At 35.7% G+C, this 24,468-nt stretch overlaps 1 protein-coding gene across 1 annotated transcript in view; it reads right to left on the bottom strand.

The window, feature by feature from the left end:
* The window catches only part of LOC114661346 (mucin-2-like), a 54,226-nt gene extending 30,043 nt beyond the window's left edge, over positions 1 to 24,183 (bottom strand). Inside the window, exons 1-18 of the mRNA XM_051933351.1 lie at positions 23,787 to 24,183; positions 20,372 to 20,495; positions 17,233 to 17,282; positions 16,754 to 16,890; positions 15,293 to 15,419; positions 14,926 to 15,103; positions 14,406 to 14,506; positions 13,624 to 13,854; positions 12,959 to 13,136; positions 12,688 to 12,753; positions 12,179 to 12,222; positions 10,428 to 10,587; positions 8,875 to 8,985; positions 7,569 to 7,710; positions 6,116 to 6,259; positions 2,801 to 2,935; positions 2,556 to 2,657; positions 2,308 to 2,418 (exon numbers count right to left, since the gene is read on the bottom strand). Coding sequence (XP_051789311.1) covers positions 2,308 to 2,418; positions 2,556 to 2,657; positions 2,801 to 2,935; positions 6,116 to 6,259; positions 7,569 to 7,710; positions 8,875 to 8,985; positions 10,428 to 10,587; positions 12,179 to 12,222; positions 12,688 to 12,753; positions 12,959 to 13,136; positions 13,624 to 13,854; positions 14,406 to 14,506; positions 14,926 to 15,103; positions 15,293 to 15,419; positions 16,754 to 16,890; positions 17,233 to 17,282; positions 20,372 to 20,495; positions 23,787 to 23,847 — 2,202 coding nt within the window. The 5' untranslated portion in view covers positions 23,848 to 24,183. The remainder of the gene's footprint in view (positions 1 to 2,307; positions 2,419 to 2,555; positions 2,658 to 2,800; positions 2,936 to 6,115; positions 6,260 to 7,568; positions 7,711 to 8,874; positions 8,986 to 10,427; positions 10,588 to 12,178; positions 12,223 to 12,687; positions 12,754 to 12,958; positions 13,137 to 13,623; positions 13,855 to 14,405; positions 14,507 to 14,925; positions 15,104 to 15,292; positions 15,420 to 16,753; positions 16,891 to 17,232; positions 17,283 to 20,371; positions 20,496 to 23,786) is intronic.
* Positions 24,184 to 24,468: the final 285 nt, after the last annotated feature.

The raw sequence follows: 24,468 nt of genomic DNA, 5'->3' as shown, positions 1-24,468 counted from the left end.
TGTCTTAAGAGTCATTAATAATACAAGCCAATTTCTATGAAATTATAATACAAATGTATCACTAAACATTTCCTAACTTATTTTCTGGAGACACTCCTTACAATTCTAGGTCAGACATGACCAGCACATAATCTCTGCATTGGAACAAGGCCTTTTACAGTCTATTACAGGACACAGTCACTAACATGCACATTAGCCCAGGAAAGAGTCATCACTTAGCGTCTTTTACTTGCTGAGTCTAGATAGATAGATAGATCTTTATTGTAATTGTCACTTTTACAAAGGAACAACGAAATTGAAGGTGCAATCGACTCAGTGTGAGGAATAAGAGTTAAAAAGACAAAAAGACAAGAAGAGAGAAAATAATAACAAACCTAATAGTAATAAATATACAAATTGCACTTGTTGACTTAAGGTCTATATTGCACATTGGAAGAATAATATGGAGCAGTTTTATTCTGAGTTCAGGGCCATGATTGCTTTCGGATAAAAGCTGTTTTTAAGGTGGTTTGTCCTAGTTTTCATAGCTCTGTATCTCTTGCCCGATGGCAAAAGCTGGAAGAGGCAATGACCGGGATGTGATGAGTCCTGTGAAATGTCTATTGCTTTTTTGCGGCTTCGGGAGGTGTAGATTTGTTCCAGAGTGGGGAGGGTACAACCAATTGTTCTCTTCGCTATCCTGACGACCCTGTGGAGCGCTTTCTTTTCTGAGGAAGTGCAGCTGCCATACCACACACACAGTCCGTACATGAGCACACTCTCGATGGAACAGTGATAAAAAGCAAGGAGCAGATTTTTTGGGAGGTGGTTCTTTCTGAGAATTCTCAGAAAATACAGTCTCTGCTGCGCCTTCTTTAGCAGCTCCTTGGTGTTGGCGCTCCAGGTCAGGTCATCCTCCAGCTCCATACCCAGAAACCTGAACACCGGGACCCTCTCCACACAGGCCCCGCCAATGATGAGTGGCTGGATGTCAGTTTTGTTTTTCCTAAAGTCAATAACAAGCTCCTTTGTTTTTTTGTTGTTGAGGAGCAGGTTATTGACTGTGCACCACTCTGACAGTCGCTCCACCTCGTCCCTGTATGCTAGCTCACCCTCCTTGCCCGAGATGAGTCTGACCACCGTCGTGTCATCCGCAAACTTTATAATCTTGTTGCTATGGTGAGTGGGGACACAGTCATATGTGTAGAGGGTGTAGAGGAGCGGGCTGAGCACACAACCCTGCGGTGTCCCAGTGTTGAAGCTGAGAGCAGTGGATGTGTGGAGACCCAGCCTGACCCTCTGGGAGCGACCCGACAGGAAGTCCAGTATCCAACTGCAGGTGAGTGATGGAAGTCCCAGATCTGCCAGTTTGGACACCAGTCGTTGTGGGAGGATGGTGTTAAATGCCGAGCTGAAGTCTACAAAGAGCAGTCTGGCGTAACTCCCCTGTCTAATATGAGATGTGGTGAAATCTTTTGATCAGCAACTAACTATAGCAGACATCTTTTATTTTCTGAACCTTTCAAACCTGAGAATGGTTACAAGCATAGGTGTAGCCAGAGTGGTGGATTTTGGGTTTGTAAAATATATTTTATAACAATTCCAAATGATCGACTGTAGAGAGAATTAAGATTAGTGGACTTTCTCAACCCAAATTAATTCCTAGCTATGCCCCTGTTCACAAGGTGTCTTTTTTTGTGAATGTTGATTTTAATATGAGGATTGACAGCCATCCTCGTTTCAAGCTCATGTTGAAGTACAGCTGTTTGACAGGTCAAATATTTAGTGCAAACAGAAATTTGATGTTCTTATTATGTTGCATATACAGGAAAACCTAATATTGAACATCAGAAATCTGGCTACAACATTATATTGTGGCTATCTAGGACCTTTACAATGTACTACAACATTATTTTTGAAGTTAAGTCCACATGTAATTTGAGGCTTTTATTCTCTAGAATAAACTTCTCATCCGCTGCTGACTTCATAAAGGAGAGTCACATTCCTCACCAGGCACTTTGAGCTGTAACAGGAGCCACTCTGTCATTTGCAAATAAATCAGCAACAACACCTTTATATCTGGCCCCTCTGGTAAATATAATATTAAATAATGGTTCTCTTGACAGTTTGAAAGAAAACTGTCAAAGAAAAACATATAAAACTAAGCTCATTTTCAGCCAAAAATGTGTGTCTTTCACCTTCATTCCTTTTAGACATGGAAATAGCTTTTAACATTTTTATATACAGTATACAGTATATATATCTCAGTTGCAGAAGTATTTAGAGTAATTGTTTGAAGTGGACAAGTGCTTTAGTTTTAAGACTCACCTCAGAGTGGCATGAGGCAAATACATCACTCTTCAAGATGCTACATCTGCTTTCTATGTATTTCATGAGTTTCTCAGACACATTACTGGGCGAGACACTTGAAACTATGCACTGAAAATATAAATGGAAATACAGTAAATGGGTACTGCTCAACAAACACATAGTAGAAAAGTGAGCACCCAATCTAACACTTCCATTAACATTTTTACATATGCATGCACACAATATGCACATGTAAAATTTTATACCTCTCCAATGATATTTTTCACACCATAAGACAGCATATTTCCATAGGCGGCCTCTTGCACTGTACTACCATCTGCATCTCCACACATACCAGACAGTCCACCCTGAAAACAAAAACAAGAAAATGTATATTCATTATCATTTTTTGAAAAACTGCACACACCTTCCCATCCAATCTACCGTTGCTTTTCATTGTAATTTGACTACACCCTTAGTGATCAGCATGCAGTTTTCAGAAACACATTACCCTCAGGTTTGGTTGAATCTGAATGATCACATCAAGATGAGCATCATAGTAAACTGTAATTCCTTGGATAAACTCCACAACTGTGTAAAATCCAGCATCATAGATGTTTGGCAAAAAGTTGTTGTCTGTATTCACCTGTAAAGTTAAGAGGAAAAGTTAAAAAAATTAATTTAATCTTTTCACTGATTTTCAAAACCCTGGGAAGGTTATAGTATAGATTTTAATTATAAATAAATAGTATAGTGCAGGCAGCCATGAAGTCCAATTAATATTCAATGTGCCACTGTGATTTGTGTATTTAATAAGCTTTTCCTCATATAACCATCCATCCATCCATTATCCAACTCGCTATATCCTAACTACAGGGTCACAGGGGTGTGCTGGAGCCAATCCCAGCCAACACAGGGCACAAGGCAGGAAACAAACACTGAGCAGGGCGCCAGCCCACCGCAGGGCACACACACACACACCAAGCACACACTAGGGACAATTTAGAATCGCCAGTGCACGTAACCTGCATGTCTTTGGACTGTGGGAAGAAACCGGAGTCCCTGGAGGAAACCCACGCAGACATGGGGAGAACATGCAAACTCCACGCAGGAAGCACTACCCACTGCGCCACCGTGCTGCCCCCTCATATAACCTGCTTATGAAATATTTTTCTTTCCTGTACCATTTTTACTCATCATCATTATAATGCATCCCTTGTTTTTCTTTTTTATTCTATATTCTTGGTTTTGTTTTCATTATTAGACTCTGAGAAATCATTTCTTGGGTCATGCCAAGAAAAATGCTAACTAATATTCTTTTTGGTATGGTGAAGAGGGCATGGGGCAAGCTTCTAGTTAATCCCTTGGTAATTGTTCTACCACAACAATCTTACCTTAAAGCTACAGAATGTTTAACCACACATTGGCATTTTGAGAGCCTACACCTGCTAAATCCCGGACACAGTGGAGCACCATAATTGCTGATCTGCTCAGCACTGGAACTTGTGAAATATATTTCACCATAACCTTCCACCCTTCAATTGTCTGCAGGCTCTCATAGCATCAGGAGAAGAACTGCCAAGTAGCTCAGCTATACTGCTACATTCATCTATGCCAAAATTTATCACCCTTCAGGGCCCGATTGTGGACTTGAAAGATTCTCTAATACAAGCTAAGTATAAAGGTATTATTTGTGGCATGCTTTTTTTATATTGTTGCTGTGGTTGTTAGGTGGCACTGTAAGCAGAACAGCTTTCAACAGTGCAGTTCCCAGCATTGTACCTGGTCCATCTGTGGAGCTAATGCTCTCTGCTGGGCACAACATGCAAAGTTTATTCAGCCACTGAGAGAGTTGACTTGTGGTAGGCATTGCAATTTGCTTCATTTATTTATTTGCTTGCACGCCTGGAAATTTAGCATATATTCATACTGAATGAAAACTTGACTCTCCAGTGAGGATGCATTTTACAAAATCCATCCTTTGTTTATTTAAATCACCTAATAGTTGGTTGAAAGAAACTTCCCATGCTAAAGGAAGGAACCTGCCCAAAAGTGAATGTAATGTGCCAAAGCAAAATATTTAGTAAAACAATGAGCTTAAGAAGAATTTTTCTCATTTTGTCCTGTTTTTGTGTCTCTCATTATGGTATTTACAAAATGGCTTTTAAAAATCAGCCTACATTTAATTTAAAATCATACTCATTTGTCCATTAATCTATCTTTTTCTTGAATTCGTTTATCCAGTTCCATGGTTGCAGAGAGCCAAATGCTATCCTGATCAACATTAGGCACAAGGTAGGAATCAACCTTGGAGAGGACACACTCACGGATACTTACACCCATCCAGTTTGCCTAAGTACCTGGAAACACCCACACATACACCCACCCACACACACGCAAAGACTTGAAAAGTAGGTGACATTGAACTTTAATCCAGGACTTGGAGTTGTAAGGAAGCACCGTTAACATTTGTGCCATCCCAACATGTGTTGTGCTATTTATAAATGACAAGCAGATGCCATTTTGTGAGTTATACTGGAAATGAAATAGTTAAACATTTCTGAAAATCTTTACTGCTGTTCATGTACTAACTTTGTGTTTGACTACAGTTTCCCTTTGCAAGCCTATTTAAACACTTAAGTTCTGTCCAATCCATTTATATATTGAAAGCTAAATATATATATATATATATATATATATATATATATATATATATATATATATGTGTGTGTTTGTGTGTGAGAATATATGAGCTGCAACTAACTATTTGGCTAAAATCTTGCACTATCTTAATATCTTGATTAGTTGGTTAATTATTGTTTTGGTTAATCAATTAATCAGGCATTTTAAAAAATGCAATGTTTTTGCAAAAATCTAAGCATTCAAAAAGGAAAGATATGTACTTCTTCTACAGCACTCTCCTTCACAACAATAGTACAAAGTATGCAATATACTTGCAGTTGCCAAAAAAGTACATAGCAACAAGTCTCGTTACTAACTGTAAGGTCAAGCTTCACACTTTCAAAGCTGTTGTCTATGTCAAGGAGAAGAAGGACAAACCCACTGAAAACAGACAAATATTTCCAAGAAAATATTGTTAGATTTTATCTGCTAGATGTCAGTAAAGACTGTGAGTGTCACATATTTAAAGTCTCCTTTTTTCTTTACAGTATAGTACCAAATCCTAGTTGTAACTGTTATATAAAGAAATGCAGTACTTTGTAAAAGAAGTTTTTCATATTATTGATTACTTGGATTCTGCGCTGTCACATAAAGATTTTGAGCTGCCATAAAAAACAAAAGAAGGTAACACTGAGAATATTGCTTGTTTATTCTAAAGTGCGAGTGTGAGAGGGATCAAAGTTACTCTGATGTGTTTTCTTTAAAGGTTCTCACACACAACATCTACCGAGTAAGCTCATTTTTGTAGATCTTTCAAAAAATAGATTTATTATCAGATGCAAAGTTGAAATGACTTCACACTTTTGAGTTATTTTCTCTTCATCCCACCACTATACTTACATTCTCCATCTGTGGCACATCTCAAAATGTGACTAATGTTACTCTTGTTAATGAAGTGACATATGCAATAAGTAACAAGGCAACTAAATGATAACAAAATGAGTTTGAAATGCTAAGCACTATTGATTACTTAATATATACAGTGCATGACTCTATTTTCTTCTGTTAGTTGGTAATCTGCTAACTATAGATTTTCTTTGCACGTGCTATCCTATAGACAACACTCTTAGAAGCTTTCAAGAAAGTTCCATATTTGAAAGCTAACACAATGAAAAAGGCTCAAAATAAAACAAGCTAGACTTACCACTGTGACTTCTGATCCTAAAAGGACCACTTGTGTTTGTCCAAAATTAACATTAACTTGCTTTCTGCAGACTGCATTTCCATATTCTGGGCAGCCGCTGCTCTGAACTGTGACCTCAAAATCTGTGTTCTGGTTATACTGCCCCTGTGAGTAGAAGCAACACATGTGTTACCTTATACATGCTTCATCTAGTATATAAAGTTAATTTTTTAGTTAAAAAAATCTTCATATGTATACTTTACTATTTTATAATTGTTTTTATTTTAAAAGGGAACACAGTCTTATGTTTTTTTTTTTATTGTAGGTAAATGGTAATGAGGCTGAGACAGAGAACTCAGGTGTACATTTCCTTTAGCTCAATGGGATCAGCTGCTGCTTACTGACTCAAAGGCACTGGGTTCCCATCTCAGGGTAAAGGACCTGAGTGGTTTCTAGATGTTTGGGGGGTATTGGGTGGTGGGTTGGGATTTATGCAAAAGTGAGAGAGAGAGAAAGAGCAAGAGAAGGACAGTCTGCACTATATGAGGGGACCCCTTAAAGTAATGGAGACAGGGCAGTGACAAGAAAAAGACTGCTATTCAATCTAGAAGTGTGAATTTGTGTTCCACCACTGCTTTCTTAGGAAGGATAGCAGCTGTCAGGAGGAGCGTCAGCTTGACTGAATTTCTGAGCAGAGGCATTTATCTTCAGTGTAAGATTACCTTTACACTTCAATTAATATTTTGCACTTATGGCATTAAATAGCCTTTAACAATATTCTTTTTGTGATGTAGCACTGAAAGGAAGTGATGCACACATATTTCATGATCTAGTCAAAAATTGTAATATTTAATTTTGTATTTGTTACTTTGGTTTGGTTTTCTGTAGCATGTTGTTGATGTCATCACTTCGCTATTTTGAAATTAGGGTCAATATTATTCTACTTGTCAGTAATGGCATGTTCTCTGTGTAACTGTGTGTATGTGATGTTATTGTGGCAAACTTACTTAAGAACAAGGTTCATGCTCAGTTATTGTTTGAACTTTGCTTAATATGGAAGACCTTTTGTTTAGGTTGAGACCACTAGCTTCTCTGGCAATTTCTTTTGTTGACTTTTTTTTTCTTCACATCTTTATTTTTACTTTTCCTTAATACTGGAGCTTATCTAGTCCATGTGTCTTGGTGGATGATTTTTTAGACTCCTCTAAACTGTTATGGTTCGATTGTCCTTCTTCATTTTTTCAATAAAAGACCTTTGCTTCAGCAAAGGAAATATATCAACCTTTTCAGGTCACTTTTATGAAAGGATAGAACATAAAGTTCTTGACAACATACTGTATATGATAATTATAACTTTAATGACTGAATTTATAAAAACTTCAGAATGATTTGATGAGTTTTAAATTGATATTCAGAAGATAGCAGTTAATAGAATTATGTTCTCTCCATTAAAAAAAAGCAAAGTTGTCAGTACCTTGGTGAGTATGATTTCACATTGCACTGGGGGAAACTTTTCCCAAAACATGTCAAACGTGAGGAACTGGGACTCTGCATAAGCATTACAAACAGCACTGCACACATTGTCTGTGCATGTAAATTTTCCATTGGAACAAGTGCTACAAGGAAGAAGAAATTGGTATGTTATGAAGGTTATCGGACTTGCTTTCTTATTAGACTTCTGCCTCCATATCTGGCTCCATTTAATTAACATCTGAGAACAGGGCTAATCAGAAACAAAAAAAGTATGGACCTTTCTTTTAAACTCTTAGAAATAAAGGTAAAATACAAATAATATGACAAATCATGGTACTTCACAGTAGCTAGCAATTTCACTGCAAAACCTTATTTTAGTTAGGCTGCTAGTGTTCTGTCACATCCAAAAGTATACTGTATGTATTTGCATTATTCTGACATAACTCCAACGAACATGCACCAATTTTAAAAATGAACACATTGAATTATTGAAGCATTAACCTTAATTTTAGTATAAATTAGCATAAATCTTAAAACTATTAATTGGTTATATATTGTACTGATTCTTTAAAATCAAGTGCTGTACATGTGGCACTGACCTTTGGACTGGCAATTGATAAAGAATAGCACAAAATGTGCAAGACAAATATGAGAAAGGGGAATTCAGCAGATTCTGTAAGCCTGTGATGAACTTTGGTAAAGTAGTGCCACCGTGGCAGAGCCTGATGGTAAAGAACCATATAAAAAGGGAACGCTCTAATGGTGGGGTTAGGCACATAGCACTTCACCTGAACTTGTCCAGTGTCTCGATTTTGATTTTGCATGCAATAAACCTTTTATTCTGTGAGTCAAATTATTAAGTCTGTTGTCTTTTTCCATAAAACCCAACATTTCCATAATTAACCCAATTAATTAGCATTCATGCTTTTCCCTGATTTTTCTATACATAAAAATACTAATCCCCCCATCCATTCATTATTAGATCTATGTAATTCAGTTCAGGCCAACAATGGCTAGGGGCTACTCTGGCAGCATCTGGCACAAGGCATTAACAAACCCAGGCAGAGCTTCAATACAACGTGTAAAAATATACTTAACTGTTGAAAATTTTCTTCATACATTCTGTATATAGTACAAGAAACCTACATTCATGGTTTTACACTGCAGGCCAACCTGGGCCATCAATTTTCTTAAGTTGGCTGTTCTCTAGATAACTAGTATTAAAATGTTCATGTAACAGATGGAGAAGTCCATTATGCTGTATATACTTTATATTCTAGGCTTGTTTGTATTTATCACCTACTTACCATGTGTTGCACTCCACCAAAATACTCTCTCCAGGGAAATAAAGATCATCTTTGAATGAGCAGGGACACTCGCTGATGGGAACACAGGACCCTACATTGTTCCTTACATAGCTGGAAGAAAAGGATATTGAGCAATCAAACCCTGGTTTCTAGATGCAGATAGTGTGATCTCATTGTGCAGGCCTTTAGCCATACCTCTGTTGATATATTGTGTCTCTGTTTTTCAGTGCATGACATTGAATGTGCCAAGGTGTAACTCCAAAAAGCATAGAAGATCACCATGCATACTTCAAAATCTTTGTGCCAATGATAAGACTTTACATTTAAAGGACAATGAGGATGCTGTCACAATATCTTATTACAGATAACTTAGAAGAAAAACAATTATTATGTTGTCATCTGTGTAAAAGTGAAACATTGTTGGCTAAAGACACACTTTATTTGTAGAATTAGTAGAATTTATTGTTAAATAAATATTTGAGGTGTTTATTGATAAATATTGTATTCATTCTGAACTATATATATTCTGTATACTGTATATATAGTAATGCATAAACTATACACTGAAACATACTGTACATTATACAGTGAAATGCATAAAATTAATGCGTGAATAAATGCAGTAGATACTCAGCCGTGGTATTTTAAATTACAGTATATACTGAAACACATGCACAATTAATTGAAACTCGTACATTATGGTGTCCATTTAGAAAATGTATTATTATTAATTTTTTTTGTTTTGTTTTTAGTCATCCTAACAAGCTTGAAATTACTTTGTCACTTAACTAGTCACTCATCACGTATCACTTTGACATTTTGTCTCATATATTTTATATGCATATACTGTAACACTGAACCTTTACTAAATTCACAGTTACAGACTTAGGATGTACTTATAAGAAAAAGATGAAAAATCTAGGAAGCCCTGAGTTTACGTATACTGTACTGAAAGTCTGCTTAGAGTAGCGTGTTAGTACAGAGTGTATGTTTTGTTAAGAATGGTTATGTCCTAAATCACTTTCTTATAAGCTTTTCTTTGATATTTGGTGGAAATGCTTGATGCTGTCTTTGTGATGTTCTTTGCTGCATATATTTTTGCCTCTGCATTCACCCCCGATCACTGACAGTATCTTTTACTTTCCAGTTACCGCCTGTTTTAGACTTATTATTAAATTTATTTCATTTTCGTTTATGATTATTTATTTTTCTGTTCTTTAAATTAATTAGTTGCATTTATTGATTATGCATATATACAACATTCTGCAAAAATGGACAAGAATTGTAATGTTAAAAGTTATATTTTTCTGAGAATAGTGGGAGTGTCATTTTTGAAAAATTAGGTGAATGGGAATTACCTATTCTCCTCAGAAAAGTTCTAATGAATATGTTGTTTTGTATCAAAAATCTAACAAAATCATTATTTTTCTTGCTCATTAATGTCCAGTCCTATTGAGTAACATGTTATTAACAAACCGTGATTGGGTTGATGTCATTTTACAATCTGAATCTAAAAGTCCTGCCCTATGCTGAGCAAACAATAAGGAACTTACCCAAATGTGCACACACAGCCTGGCTCACATGTGCCTCCACACACTTGGCCTACCATCTCTAGGTTATAACAACTGGCTTCACAGTTCTTGCCCTTTTTGTCATCCATGCAACTTATGAAGATCTCATTTTCAGGGCACTCACCATAAACGGTGATGTTGGCTGAAAAAGCAGACAAGGAATCTTTAGTTTGTTTGGATGTGTCTATACCCAGTAATTCTGAGCAGTGTCACTGGGGAGTATAGCAGTTGTGGCATGCATTTACAGTGCACATAAAGCACATTTAATGAGACACAGTGCTTAAGACTTTCTGACACATTACGCATCAGATAATAAAAAGATCTCTTTTGCAAATACAGTATATAACAATACAAGTGGAGTAATGCCTGGAAAGATACCTCTTACATACATAACAAACCGCCAAATGTGTTGTTCTGGAGATTCTTTAAACCCAATGAATAGAACTGCCTGATTGATTAAACAATCTTGTTATTCCTCTTACTGTATATTCATAATTATTATTCAAGATCTGAAATCAATTTTAAACAAGTCTCATACACAATAAATAACATGCACTTTCAGACCTCACTGACTTTAATAATAAAACCAGCATATCTTGAAACTTCACCATTTTGTTATAAAATTCTATCACAAACCATTTTAATCACTAATGTTATTGAAAGATTAAAATAAAAAATGTCAAAACACCATGGCACCATTGAGTACATGGCAGGAATAGGCCATGGAGAGAGTGTCAGTCCCTCACAGGGCCTACTCACACAGGCAATCTCAAGACCAAATTAGATCCCCAGTCTAGCTTAACAAATATATCTTTATGAATGAGGGAAATAGTACCCAGAGAAAAAAGGGAGAAAAAACAGTATAGACAAGAACAAGAACAAGGTTGGGTATTTAAACCCAGGATAATGAATCCATGAAGCAGCAGCTTTGCCTACTGCACTACTGTGCAGTCCCAACTTCAGTTCTGTAGATATTACATTATTTCAATGCCTCAATTTTTAGTTTAAGGTATCACATAGAGTATTTCTTCAGGAATACTCTACTTTAGATATGAGGATTGTTTACATCTTTCAGAATGACAGACAACCTGTCTACAGATACACATTGTTTTGAAAAAACTCATTACAAACTTCAAAAGACTTTGTTGGACAGTTATCTTACCCAGAGATCTTGACAATACATTGTTCTTTTCTCTCCTGTTAAATTAACCCTAGCCTGAATGAATCTATTAATTTTTTACATTTAAAATTTCTCATTTAAAGATTTACCAATGTTGTTTCTTGTCCTAGAGTGTGTATATAAACATAGGGAACTCCAGTCTCTGTATTACATCTTGCCTGAAGAAGGGGCCTGAGTTGCCTCGAAAGCTTGCATATTGTAATCTTTTTAGTTAGCCAATAAAAGGTGTCATTTTGCTTGGCTTTTCTCTACATTCATAATGGCTAACATGGTACAACACCCTAGTACTACAGAGTAATCTAAAAAAATGTTTTGATTCCTATTATTCCTACTACACTTTTTGGCAACTTTTAAAAAGTGCCACTAGTACTTAGGTACCCTGTCTGTTTATGATATTTCCAAAACAATCACCTATATTGCCAAATTTACACTTCAGTGCTGTTCTGAAAATATTATGAATGACAAGACACATATATAGAATTTAGATGGAAAGAGAAATGATTAGGCACAAACATTTCTAAATACCAACAATTATAAAGAATTTGTTACTCACCGCTCATTGATTGAGAAATGCAAGAATGTGTTGCTTTACAAATACTGAAAGAGAAAAGTACTCAGTCAAATCTCTTTGACACTTAGCAAAGTTGCTAAACTTTTAACACAATCATTTTGTATAACAAAATATCACAGAGCTTTCTTTTCATGCTATACAGCAAAAAATCAACTTGCCACAAAATAATTATAAAAAAACACAGTAATAATAACATTAACATAGTAACTCTAATAAATGGTATGAAAATGAAATTCTGTTAATAGGCATTTTTTTAAATATGAAAAATAAGTTTTTCAGTATATATTTTGATGATAACCTTTGAAAATGCCATAAGTACGGGTGATAGATGTACATACAGGTATATACAGTATATATGTATTATTAATAGATGAAGGATTTATTCAAGTTTCTCAAAACTGCCCCTAGGTGATAATTAGATAATATTTTTTTTTCAGGGAAATATTGGATCTCACAAATCAAATGCTTATTATTGACTTGCATTTACTTACCAGCCATCAATGATTGCTTCTCCTGGATTGAAGGTCTTTGTGCCAACATAACATGGACAATTATCTCTGGTAAACAAAGTCAATAAGTACTGTTATTGAACAAATATAATAATGGTCTATTTCAAGGGTACTGAGTCAGATACTTTTCTTTGTAACAAACTATAAATTACCTATATACTAGTTCTAATCTCTATGACTTTAGTGCCCATTTGGTGTTTATGTAAAAACAAAAATGTTTATGTTTCACCAGTATTTTGAGAAATCAACTTACGCAGTGACACAGCTGTTTGTCAGGGAGTCATAAAAGTAATTTTCTGAGCAGATGCATCCAGATGGGAAGAATTCAGTAGCAAAGTCGATAACTAGGTTGTCTGAAAGTGATCGACAGTCAGTCTGGGCAAGACTGCCATTAGATACAAATACAGCATTTGGGTCTGTGCATTGGGAAGCTGCAAGAGAGAAATGCAACACTATTTAATAAACTCTCAAAAAAATAAACAAAATTAGAGTCAAAGTTAAAACCTATGTTCAACGTAATACATCATGAATTCTAAAGTTAAGTAAAAAGTCTAACAGAGATTCTGCTATACATTACCAGAAAACTTAAAGAGTATTTATACAGTACATAAGACACAACAGATGCAGGACTTTTGGCTTGGTCCTTACTCTGTGAATTTTAAAGATACATGGGTTTCAATAAATTTATTTCAAAAATTAAACCTGTATTTTGGGTACTAAAAACCAAAGAAAAACCTTACATCCTTATATATTATTTTATTTTGAAACGTGCGGTGCAACTTGAAATTAACAATATTCCTATTTTGTCATCAGAGCGTAGTAATTTAAGAAGACAGAGTAAAATCTCTAGCATACATTCAGTTGAAGATAATTGATTCCATCATTAACTTATTTATTTTTTAAACTAATGAAACTTACCACACTCAGGGAATGCTTCGTATACCTGTGTGTTAATCTCATTTCGCAAGCATTGGTCAGCATAATCAATAAGGATTGAGCACAAGGTTTTGTCGTCATTGCCTTTGTTGTAGACGCTCAGTTTGCAGTTTTCCACATATCGATATGGGTCAACCACAGATTCACAATCCTTAAAAACTGAACTCTTAAGTTTCTGACATTCTTGTTCTGCTGTTATCCATGCTGCAGCAGCTAGAAAAATAAATGAATATCACTTAATCATAAAACATACGCTATGAGATATTACACATTATGCATATTTCATTATAATGAAATTTTAACCAATATCTTTGTTTTAAGTTACATATCCCATTGCAGCAGCAAGAAGGATTAAAAGTCATTTATTATTTACAAGCATTATTCATTTGATTGTAGCCTTTTTTTAACTTTCTTCCCTTTTCAGTTACATTTAGTTTTGATAGTATTAGTTTTTAAATGTGATTGTAGATTTTCTATTTCTGGGAAAACACAGGAACAAAAAATAAATAATTTTAGCCATTCATCTTGCAGACCATCTCAGAGAAAGCACATGTGTTAACATGATTGTTAGAAAGTCGCAAAAAATGAATACTTCTATTTTCTTCTTACACATAGGAGTAAATGATCACTTGCACATTAATAGATAATAATAAAAAAAATTCAATGCATGATCTATTACCAAAGTGAAAGCATTAAAGAAATAAGTAATCATTATTTTTTTAGTTTTAGGTAAAATAATATGAAGTAAAAAATTGAATACCTACCAACATTAATTTCGTTGTTAACTATATCTGTACATGCTGATGAAACTTTCCATGACTGAACAAAGTAATATGGCTGGGTTTCTAGCATACCACTGGGAGTGCTGAGGAAACAAATGTTAAACACAATGGTGGTTACAAACAGGATTGCAGCAAAAATCAAGTAATAAATACAGAATACACACAAGGAACAGTTCACAGATAACCAATGTCAGAACTATTCATGCTCCCTTAAGAACTCTGGGAGTTAAAGTAATTTTAAACATTTAGAGAAGGATTGATCTAACAGACCTTCCTAGTATTCAGTTTTTTCTCACTACAAATCAAACAGTGGTAATGACATATAGCACATAGCTTAGAAATGTGAATTTAAGTATTTCAATTACACTGGTTTTTGAAGGCTATCGGACGAGTTAAACAAAATTACAACAGAAATTATTACATGGATAGAAGCACTAATTGCTTAAACTAAGCAAGAAAACTAAAAAAGAAAAGGTATGCTATTTAGGAAACAGCCACTCACATTAGCTCATTGTTCTTGTTATGATCATAGTTTCCACAGAGACCTTTAGTGTTTCCAGAATAGGATGAATCAAGAATAGTATAGACCCTGTTCCCCTCCAGATCATATTGGATGACAACTCCAAAAGTAGCTGTAAGTTCTAAGAAGTCTGAGGTCACCTTCTTCACAGTTAGATAGTCTATGCAATTCATGGGAAAATTGTTAGCCATCTGCATTAAGTACATATCATTTACATAACAATCCTAGTGACAGAAAGCATGGTCAACTGCTTTCTGCCTGAGATTGCATTGGCCAGTACGTATTAAACACATTTACTCTATATCACAAAGAAATCATATTTTCCACCTTTAATGTAAATAAAACTTACTTTCCAGCAAGTAAGGCATGGTCACTTCTCCTGCTGGAGATGTTACACTTCCATTATTCCATATCGTCAAGGTGAAGCTGCCAGGAACTGTGAAAACCACAGACTGAATACAGACTGCTTCTTCATTCTGATTAGAAAAGAAACAGAACAACAACATGGATTCAGTTATTTTGCTTGTGAGGCATCTTTTAATACTGTATGTATTTTGAGTGGTTACTGGGGTAAGTGGGCTACCAAGACCTACATGAGAGATTGTAAACTACATTGGCATTCAGAACATCTCATTATGCCTCTGGTGGTAAACTAGATGATCACCAAAGAATATCAGACAATATTTCCATAAAGGTTCTATGGTAACAGGAAATATTAGTAATGCTTCCCCAGGGTTTCAAGAGAACTCATCACTGTTGAGCTGAGTTAGTAATTTTCTATCCTCTATCGTAAACTGCAATGAATTTCTGCTAGCCAGTTTTTCTGTTAGTATGATTTCTATTATATTTCTATTGAGGTTTTCAAATGTGTTTCCGTTATTATTAATTTAAATGATGGTACTTTTATATAGTTAAGTATGTCTCCATTATTTCTTTTTATTTGTAAATTTGTGGATGTTTTTTGGACCTGCCCATAGTAAACAGAAACATTTAAAGATCAAAAGAGGTTTGACTTGAACAAGCTAGCAGAATTTTCAGGCATTAAAATGTTAGGAAAAAGCTATTACTTATACAGAAACTGAGTTAGTAAGGCCACGTAAGAATGAGAAAGATGCCACTGAGGACTGGAAATAAGCAAAGAAACCTCCAGATCATTTGGGGTCTATACACAGTCACTGACTGGCATGAGTGGGCTCATGCAGTCAATTTAAGAGCTGGCTCTCTAAGAACTGCTCAGAGTTTAGTGGTGCAGAAACTGTGAGAAGCGGCTCTAGCCTGGTGCTATTGATGCAAAAGAGCTTTAGCCTATAATCTGAATGTGTGATTTCTGGACTTGGCGTAAAAGTGACCTCAAGGTGGACTTCAAAGGCAGTATGACTAAGAGAGAGAATGAGTCTACAATTAAAATTAGGGTTGGTGTGAAGCATCACTGGATGAAGCAAGACACAAAGTGAGAAGGGCAATTGCTTTAGTGTACAAGAAAAATGGCTAAGTTTGCAATTCACTCAGTCAAATAACTGAAGGTGAAAAACATGCCATCTGGACTGAGTTGAATTGTTTCTTATTTTTAGTATTTTTTGTATTCTTTTATCTTTATTCCTTTTGTATTTTTGATATCATTCTATTTATGGAGTGCTTTCAGTAGGTTTATATCTGTTTTTAGATAGACAAATATAGATAAAGAGGAAAAAAACAGTACTGTTGCAGCTTCATGTTTTCTTAATGCATTCAGACTACAGCATATATATATATCTATATAGTACATTTTTTCTTTATCTATAATCATAATACTAAATGAAAGCATTCTTACCGTCAGGCAGGGCATGTTGTTCAGAAAAATGGTAAACTGTTCAGTTTTTACCAAGATGTACTGACAAGGCCCAAAAACCTGAAAAGAAGCGTCATCAAACGTACGCACAATCAGAGAGCCAGTCACAGAGCATACACCTGCAAGCAAAAACATCTTGTAAGTTGAACGTTTGGTATGACAAACCCCTTTTTAATTAGAATCTACTTCTGTGGTGTTTGTTTCTCTTAAAATTCATATTTTTATCTGATACTTTATTTTACAAGATCGTTTTACTTCATAAAATGCAATTACTTTTTTTTATAGTTTGATGATATCCGGAATCTACTATATGAGATGAAGGTGAGACAAAATGTAAATAACCCACCCCAACCACTTTCTGGTGTAAGTCCTTCAAAACTAAAGTTCCTCTGACATGTTATTCTGTTTTCACAAGACTTAGCCATATTGCTATAATACAGATAATGCTTTTTAAATTTTACCTTCGCAGAACAGATTTTTCAAGCAGGACATCTTTCCATTAACACAAGAGCTGTCAAAAAAGAAAGGGTATGAGAAATAGAAATGGCAGCCTTCCAGGAGATAAACTGGTGCAGCAAATTTAATCAATAATCAATATACCACTGTGATTTATACTTTACATGAATATGTAACCCTGTGACCCTGTGTTTGGATTCAGCGGGTTGGAAAATGGATGGATGGATGAATATGTAAAGATAATGTGTCTCTTGTATACATACAGGGTGGCACGGTGGCGCCATGGGTAGCGCTGCTGCCTTGCAGTTGGGAGACCTGGGGACTTGGGTTCGCTTCCCGGGTCCTCCCTGCGTGGAGTTTGCATGTTCTCCCTGTGTCTGCGTGGGTTTCCTCCGGGCGCTCCGGTTTCCTCCCACAGTCCAAAGACATGCTGGTTAGGTGGATTGGTGATTCTAAATTGGCCTTAGTGTATGCTTGGTGTGTGGGTGGGTGTGTGTCCTGCGGTGGGTTGGCACCCTGCCCGGGATTGGTTCCTGCCCTGTGTTGGCTGGGATTGGCTCCGGTGGACCCCCGTGACCCTGTGTACGAATTCAGTGGGTTGGAAAATGGATGTATACATACATATTTACACATAGATTTAGATTTGGATTTAAACATACACAATAAAATATTTCTATAAACATTAGATGTTTTACGAACTGTAAAAGTAAGAGCTTTAGCTCAAACAAAGAAATCTTTTACATAACCAAGAACTTGCTACTGCTTACAAAGAGAAAGAAAGGTAGGAGGTAGTGGATGGGATAGTTATCAATTACTTGGCTAATTTCTTGAAAATAAAACCATATTTAAAAAAGATGATACAAAAGGAGCTACCTTAACCTATTGTTTGCTGACTGAATATTGAAATGATTAATATTGCTATGATTTCCTTTTGAAATTGTCTTTGGAACTCTTCTCTATATCAAGCTGTCTGGACCTAGCTGAAGAGAAACTTGATTAAAATACAGTGTTTGCTCCTAAAACTCTTTTTGCTTTCAGGAATTTTGCATTTTGCTAATTTCATAGACGAGGTGATTAGCCTGTGTTGGATCTTGCCCAGATGTCCTTTAGGGAGATATTGTGCACCCTGAAAGTTGCTAAGGGGAAAACTCCTGAAAGAGAGGTACAAGTACATCAGATGTATCATGGTCGGACATAAACGCAATCTTAGAGGTGCGCAGTGTCTAGAGGAATCAACCCCAGAATGTGAGGTTTCCAACCATTTTTAGGACTTTGCAGAGCTGGATGATCCATCCATCCATCTATCCATTTTCCAACCCACTATATCCTAACACAGGGTCACGGGGGTCTACTGGAGATGGTTCTGATAAATCTGAGGTGATTGGTAGGGATGAGGAGTACCAACAAGTCGATGTTTTGGCACAGTGCTTATTCTAAAACAAAAACAGCTAAGTTTAATTTTAATAAGGCAAACTTAGAGCAGAGGTGCTAAAGCTTTAGTAAGATAAATTGGGGTAAACGTTTAAGTACTGAGACAGTTGAGGAGATGTGGGTCAGGCTTAAAAGTGTTTTACTTATAATGCAGGACAAGTTCACTCCAAAATTTAGAATCAGTAAGAAATTAAAGAAAATGCAGAGGTGGATAAATAATGAACTACAAAGAAAGTTACAAAGGAAACAAACAGCTGTTTAAGACGTATAACACTAGTAACTCCAATGATACTGCAGGGCATATGAGAGTTAAAAAAATATTAGGAAGGCTAAAAGACAGTTTGAGAGAAATATTGTACAAAAGGAAAAAACTGACCCAAATAAATTCTTTCAATATTTTAGATGTAAAAGAACAATCAAGGAGGATGTGAAGTGCATTAGGAACAGCCTCAGCTCCAGACCATAATGAGAAGTGGAGCATCTGAAGCATGGAGTGATAAATTCTCTAAAACCCATCAAGTAACAGTATACCAGACAGCCTGGGTTAGGAGCTTGACATGATAATTGGGAGGGGAGGGCTTAGCCTGGCTAAATGACCCCCTGGACCTGAACCTGTCTAAGAAAGGTAAAGGTGAGCTAGGATATACAGAGAGTGAAATAGCAAGTGATTCAAACTTGAACTTGAACAATATTGAAGGTTATATGTGTAAAGAAGTCGATAGCCTACCCAAAATAGTAGAAACTACCTAGGAGGTACTTAGTAACTTTGAAGTTGTAGTGAGAGAGTTACAGTTAGGATTAAATAGGCAGAAATCTAACATATCACCAGGACCAGATAACATTCATTCTTGTATACACATATTTTTTGAAAAATCTCTGTACACTGGAGAAATATTTCTGTTAATGCAAAGAACCACAGACACATGGAATAAATTACAAAGTACAAAGTTGGAGAGCAGGATTTTAAGGACCTTCATTACTTGACATGATGCTATTTGGGAAAATCTAGATGAACAGGGTGGATGAGCTAGTTAGGCTGAATGACCTGTTCTCATCAGAACTTTTCTAATATTCTAATGTGTCTTTAGCCTGGCAAAAATTTGTGTTCCTTTAATGTGGGCTGTGACATCCTTTACATATATATCTATTCATTTCCTTACTCACATATCAGTATTCTATAAGTGTGTAATAGCTCATGCAACATTATTCACTGCAGTGTACTGTGCTGGTAACATAAGTTCAATAGACACACTCTTGACTCGCTGGAAGCAGTAGCAGAGGACAGAATGACACATAAAGTTCTATCTATCTATCTATCTATCTATCTATCTATCTATCTATCTATCTATCTATCTATCTATCTATCTATCTATCTATCTATCTATCTATCTATCTATCAGGGACTATGTTCCCCCTGCTAAATACAACACCATCACCAGGAAAAAAATACAGCAAAATCATTTCATATGTAATATTTAAATAACAAAAAATAGAGGAAGAGAAAGAGAAATTAATAGTGCCCATACTGCAGTCAAACCATTGACCATCTAATAGCAGTTTTTGTACAATGATTTATCCTATTTTCTATTCTGGCATCACAATAGAATGATGCATGAACACAGAGCTGGATAATCACAAATAACTATATGTAGAAGTTAATAAATAAATCTTACACTTCATGGTTAAATAATAAAAGCAAACAAAAATATTTACCAGTTGCTGCATGATAAGTTTACAGAATCTCCTTCAAATAGGTTTTGCCCATTGAATGCACAGGAGTAGGAAAACATTGTGTCTTGTTGTTCAATAAGGTAATTCTCTTCTTCTAGATTGTTAGCTGTGAATAATAAATGTATTTTCTTATTAACTTGAATGAACAATACAAATGCTGATGTTTGCAAATTTTGCCTAATCCCACACAAGCATATTATTCTGCCTCTTTGTGTCACCTGTACTACTTAAATGACCTTGAAACTTTTCTTCATATTTTCTTATCAATGCATAGTGATATTGTGCTCTTTACATATATTTGCAAGGATGCAATAAACAGTAAACACAGATAAATGATTAAAAACATTCATTATACTTCAGTTTCATAGAATTGTCTGACTATGTTAGGGTAGTTAGTTTATTTCAGGGACCTAAAGAAAATATATATTTTTATGGGGCTGCATGTTAAGATTATGATTGTGCTGTCACTATCACCGTAATCTAACTGTTAAACCATCCATCCATTATCCAACCCGCTATATCCTAACTACAGGGTCACGGGGGTCTGCTGGAGCCAATGCCAGCCAACACAGGGCGCAAGGCAGGAAACAAACCCCAGGCAGGGCACCAGCCCACCGCAGGGCGCTTCCACACACATACACACACACACCCAGAACACACTAGGGCCAATTTAGAATCACCAATCCACATGTCTTTGGACCATGGGAGGAAACCAGAGTACCTGGAGGAAACCCACGCAGACACAGGGAGAACATGCAAACTCCACCCAGGGAGGACCTGGGAAGTGAACCCGGGTCTCCTAACTGCGAGGCAGCAACGCACCCACTGTGCCACCGTGCCGCCCTAACTGTTAAACTGGTGGGTTAAATAGCGAACCTTCAAAATCATGTATAATGTTCCTCAATGATGCTTTTTTCACTCATGTGACATTCAATTTCTTTGATCTTTTTAGGGAAATGTGAAATTAAAAAAAGAATAAACCCAGCAGATATAGTTCACTTGCTACACGTTTTCTGAAATGTTGTGCCCCAAGCTTGTATTTTTCCAAGATAGTCTTGCAATCTTGCAAAGTTCTGACACTGTTGAGCATATATTTTAAATTAAAACCATCCACTTATTAGTCCCACCAGTCATGTACCATCCCTCGTATCCACAGATTTTTATGTACACATCTAGCAATCATGATCTTTGAGCACCTGCCTTTGTGTGCTGACAAATTCACAGACATCCTTGACTGTGAAAAACTGGAAGAATATCAGCAGTCAGCAGTTAGCTGGGATTCATAATTGTCTATTAGGTCACATATATTAGAAGATTTATTTGTTAATAATGTTGTAAATTCAGGATAGACATCAGTACACAGTTATATCAGATTTAAAATACTTGCAAAATGAATTTGAACAGTCAAAAATATAAATTAGAGAAAATATGTGCTAAAATTTGGAACTGAGTCACTTTTAGCTGCAGTCTCAATGTAGCCTTATTATTAATATACAGACTCAAACAGTGGTATAAAATAACAAATTATATTGGCTTTCACTACTGCACTCGAGTAGATTATGTAAGGAATTGTACTTTATAAAGTATTTTTAATTGCAGATACTTTTAATCTTTAAGAAGTAAATTATTTAGTAATGATTCTGTTTCATTACTTTTTCAAGGTGGATTATTACAAAGTACTCTTGATTGACTGTGTTCAAAGTACATAACTGAAATAAGACTTAATGCAAATATTTTTGGAGTTGCAGGTCACCTCCACTTTAAATATGTATAAACATATTTTTGGAATAAAATAATAGCCTTACTTTGTCTTGACAAAGTGCATGTGATATAGAAAAATCATACACACCAGCCGTAAGGTGTTTAAAATGTATTTCTTTTGAAATATCTTCTGCTGGTTTAAACTAAGGACCTATGCCATCTAGATCAGTCATGTTGTATCTTGGCAGGGTACCCAAAGCTTCTGGCTTATATTGATGAAAAGGTTCATTACAGGGGTGAAATGACAGCCTAACAGGATGGGTAGGTGAGGTTACTGTCCATGTTTGGTGGGCAAGTATTGCTAGTTATTGTCTTATACTGTATGTTCTCTAGACACTCCAATGAAGATCTTATCAGAAAATAGTTTATTTAATTTTGACAGTATTATAGAGGAGTAAATTAACAAATATCTCATGGTTAGTATTGACTATTTTATTGTGTAAAATATTTAAAAAGCTGAATAATTAACCATTACTTAAACTGATAGTATAAAAAAACGTTGCATCTCTCACACAAAGTTCTACTGGATGGTGTTTTTGCAATATCCCATGACAAATATTAAATACAGCATTTACAACATTTCAAAATGCTGACCTTGATCAGGGCTTATATACTGCATAGACCCTGAAAAACATTTTTACACAAACCTTGGGCAAAGCTCTTCCACTTTTCCTGATCATTCCTACCATCTTGTAGACAGCTTAACCCTATGAATGGACTGTTTTATTACGCTCATAGTTTTGCTTTTAATTGCCGGGTCGTTGGGAGAGATTATAAACGCTGGGGCACCTACACTGATGCTGTACTGTTATATGTTTGCGTTATGTATTTTGTAAAACTTGTATTTTACTGTAAACCTGATTGAGCACTCAGAGTCTCTGGTCATTGAAGAGCATCATATGGAAACTAAATGAATTGACTAAGGGTTTAGATGGCACATTTGGTCAACTTATATTTAGATTTTCTTTTTCGCTTCTCATCTGATAGCTCTGAAATACTGTGATCATGTTTTATTTCAAAGCACATCTAAATGTTATACTCTTGGAAGATTTGTACACTTTCTTGGCATAAAGGACATACTGCTGTGAACGTATAGTTACTCTGCCAATTTTCTTTAAACAGATTCCTTTCAGAATCATACTCTTTTATCTTTTTCTATTTTCTGTGTTTTCAATCTATGCATGAGGTAATTTTTTAAGAATATTATTGGAAGCTAATGTGAATATTGGCTCCTAGTGAGCTTTAAGGGTATTATTGGATAATTTGCTCTTATTCTGGCATAGAAGAAAGAAACAATAAAAAAAACAAACTCCAACATGAATAGTCTAGAAGATGTATAGTTTGCCATAACAAAGGTCCCAGTGGGCAATTTTATTCATGGCTCATTGCTTAGGCAGTTCTGTTTTATGGTATACTGTTCATAAAGTATGATGAATTGTAGCTGAATTATCTCAGCTTTTTATTATATACACACTACAGCTGCAAGTGTATTACAGGAGCTAACTTTAAAAGCACTGTTTCCTCTTGGCCACTGACTACAATATTTTAGCACTGATATATAATCTTACACACTTAAGTCCTGCATGACTACTCTAACAAAGCCATTTTTTGAAATTGCAAGGAAAAAGATGTTTACCTGCCAGTGCTGAACTGAAGAGCCATGCTGCCAATGGCAGTGCCAGGCTGATGGCACGCATCTCCCTCCCCCTCGTTCTTCTACTCTTGGTCTCTTTCTCGTTGGTTCCTCTCTCACAGCAGGCAAACACAGTCCAGTTGGGGCTTGTGAGTGTAGCTTTTCTGAGATCTGTGCTGAAATGACAGCAGGTTCCTTGGATCTTCCCTCTTAACTTTGCAAAGACCTGCTCAACTGGATAGGGTGAGGACCAATGCTTGCAGGACCAGATTTTGGGAGAAAGAAAGTGACAGTAAGGGTGTGTAACTAAGGGTGTGATGAATGTATTAAAACTAGGAGTGTTTAAGGCAGCAACATTCTAAATTATGAGTAAGACAATTATATTTTAAATAACACTTGGTGCCTGAAGCTGCTGCATTTACTAGATGCCACAAAGGCCACTGCTGAAACTTTTATGGAATTATAATTCTGTTCTGCAATACTCATAGACAAAAAAACTAAACCTTTTCATATACTTGGACATGGAGACTTATAGCATCAATAAGATCCTACTATTATTATACCTCTTCTTTAATAAAGTAATGAAAATAGCCATGACCACTATAGGTTTAAATTCAGAAAAAAAAAATATAAACACAACAAAACAGATGCAAAAAAAAAAGCTCAAAGAGATTTGCTACAGCAG

This window comes from Erpetoichthys calabaricus, chromosome 11 (assembly GCF_900747795.2).
Source record: "Erpetoichthys calabaricus chromosome 11, fErpCal1.3, whole genome shotgun sequence".
NCBI classification, from domain to species: domain Eukaryota; kingdom Metazoa; phylum Chordata; class Cladistia; order Polypteriformes; family Polypteridae; genus Erpetoichthys; species Erpetoichthys calabaricus.
This window is presented reverse-complemented; position numbering and strand designations above follow the sequence as displayed.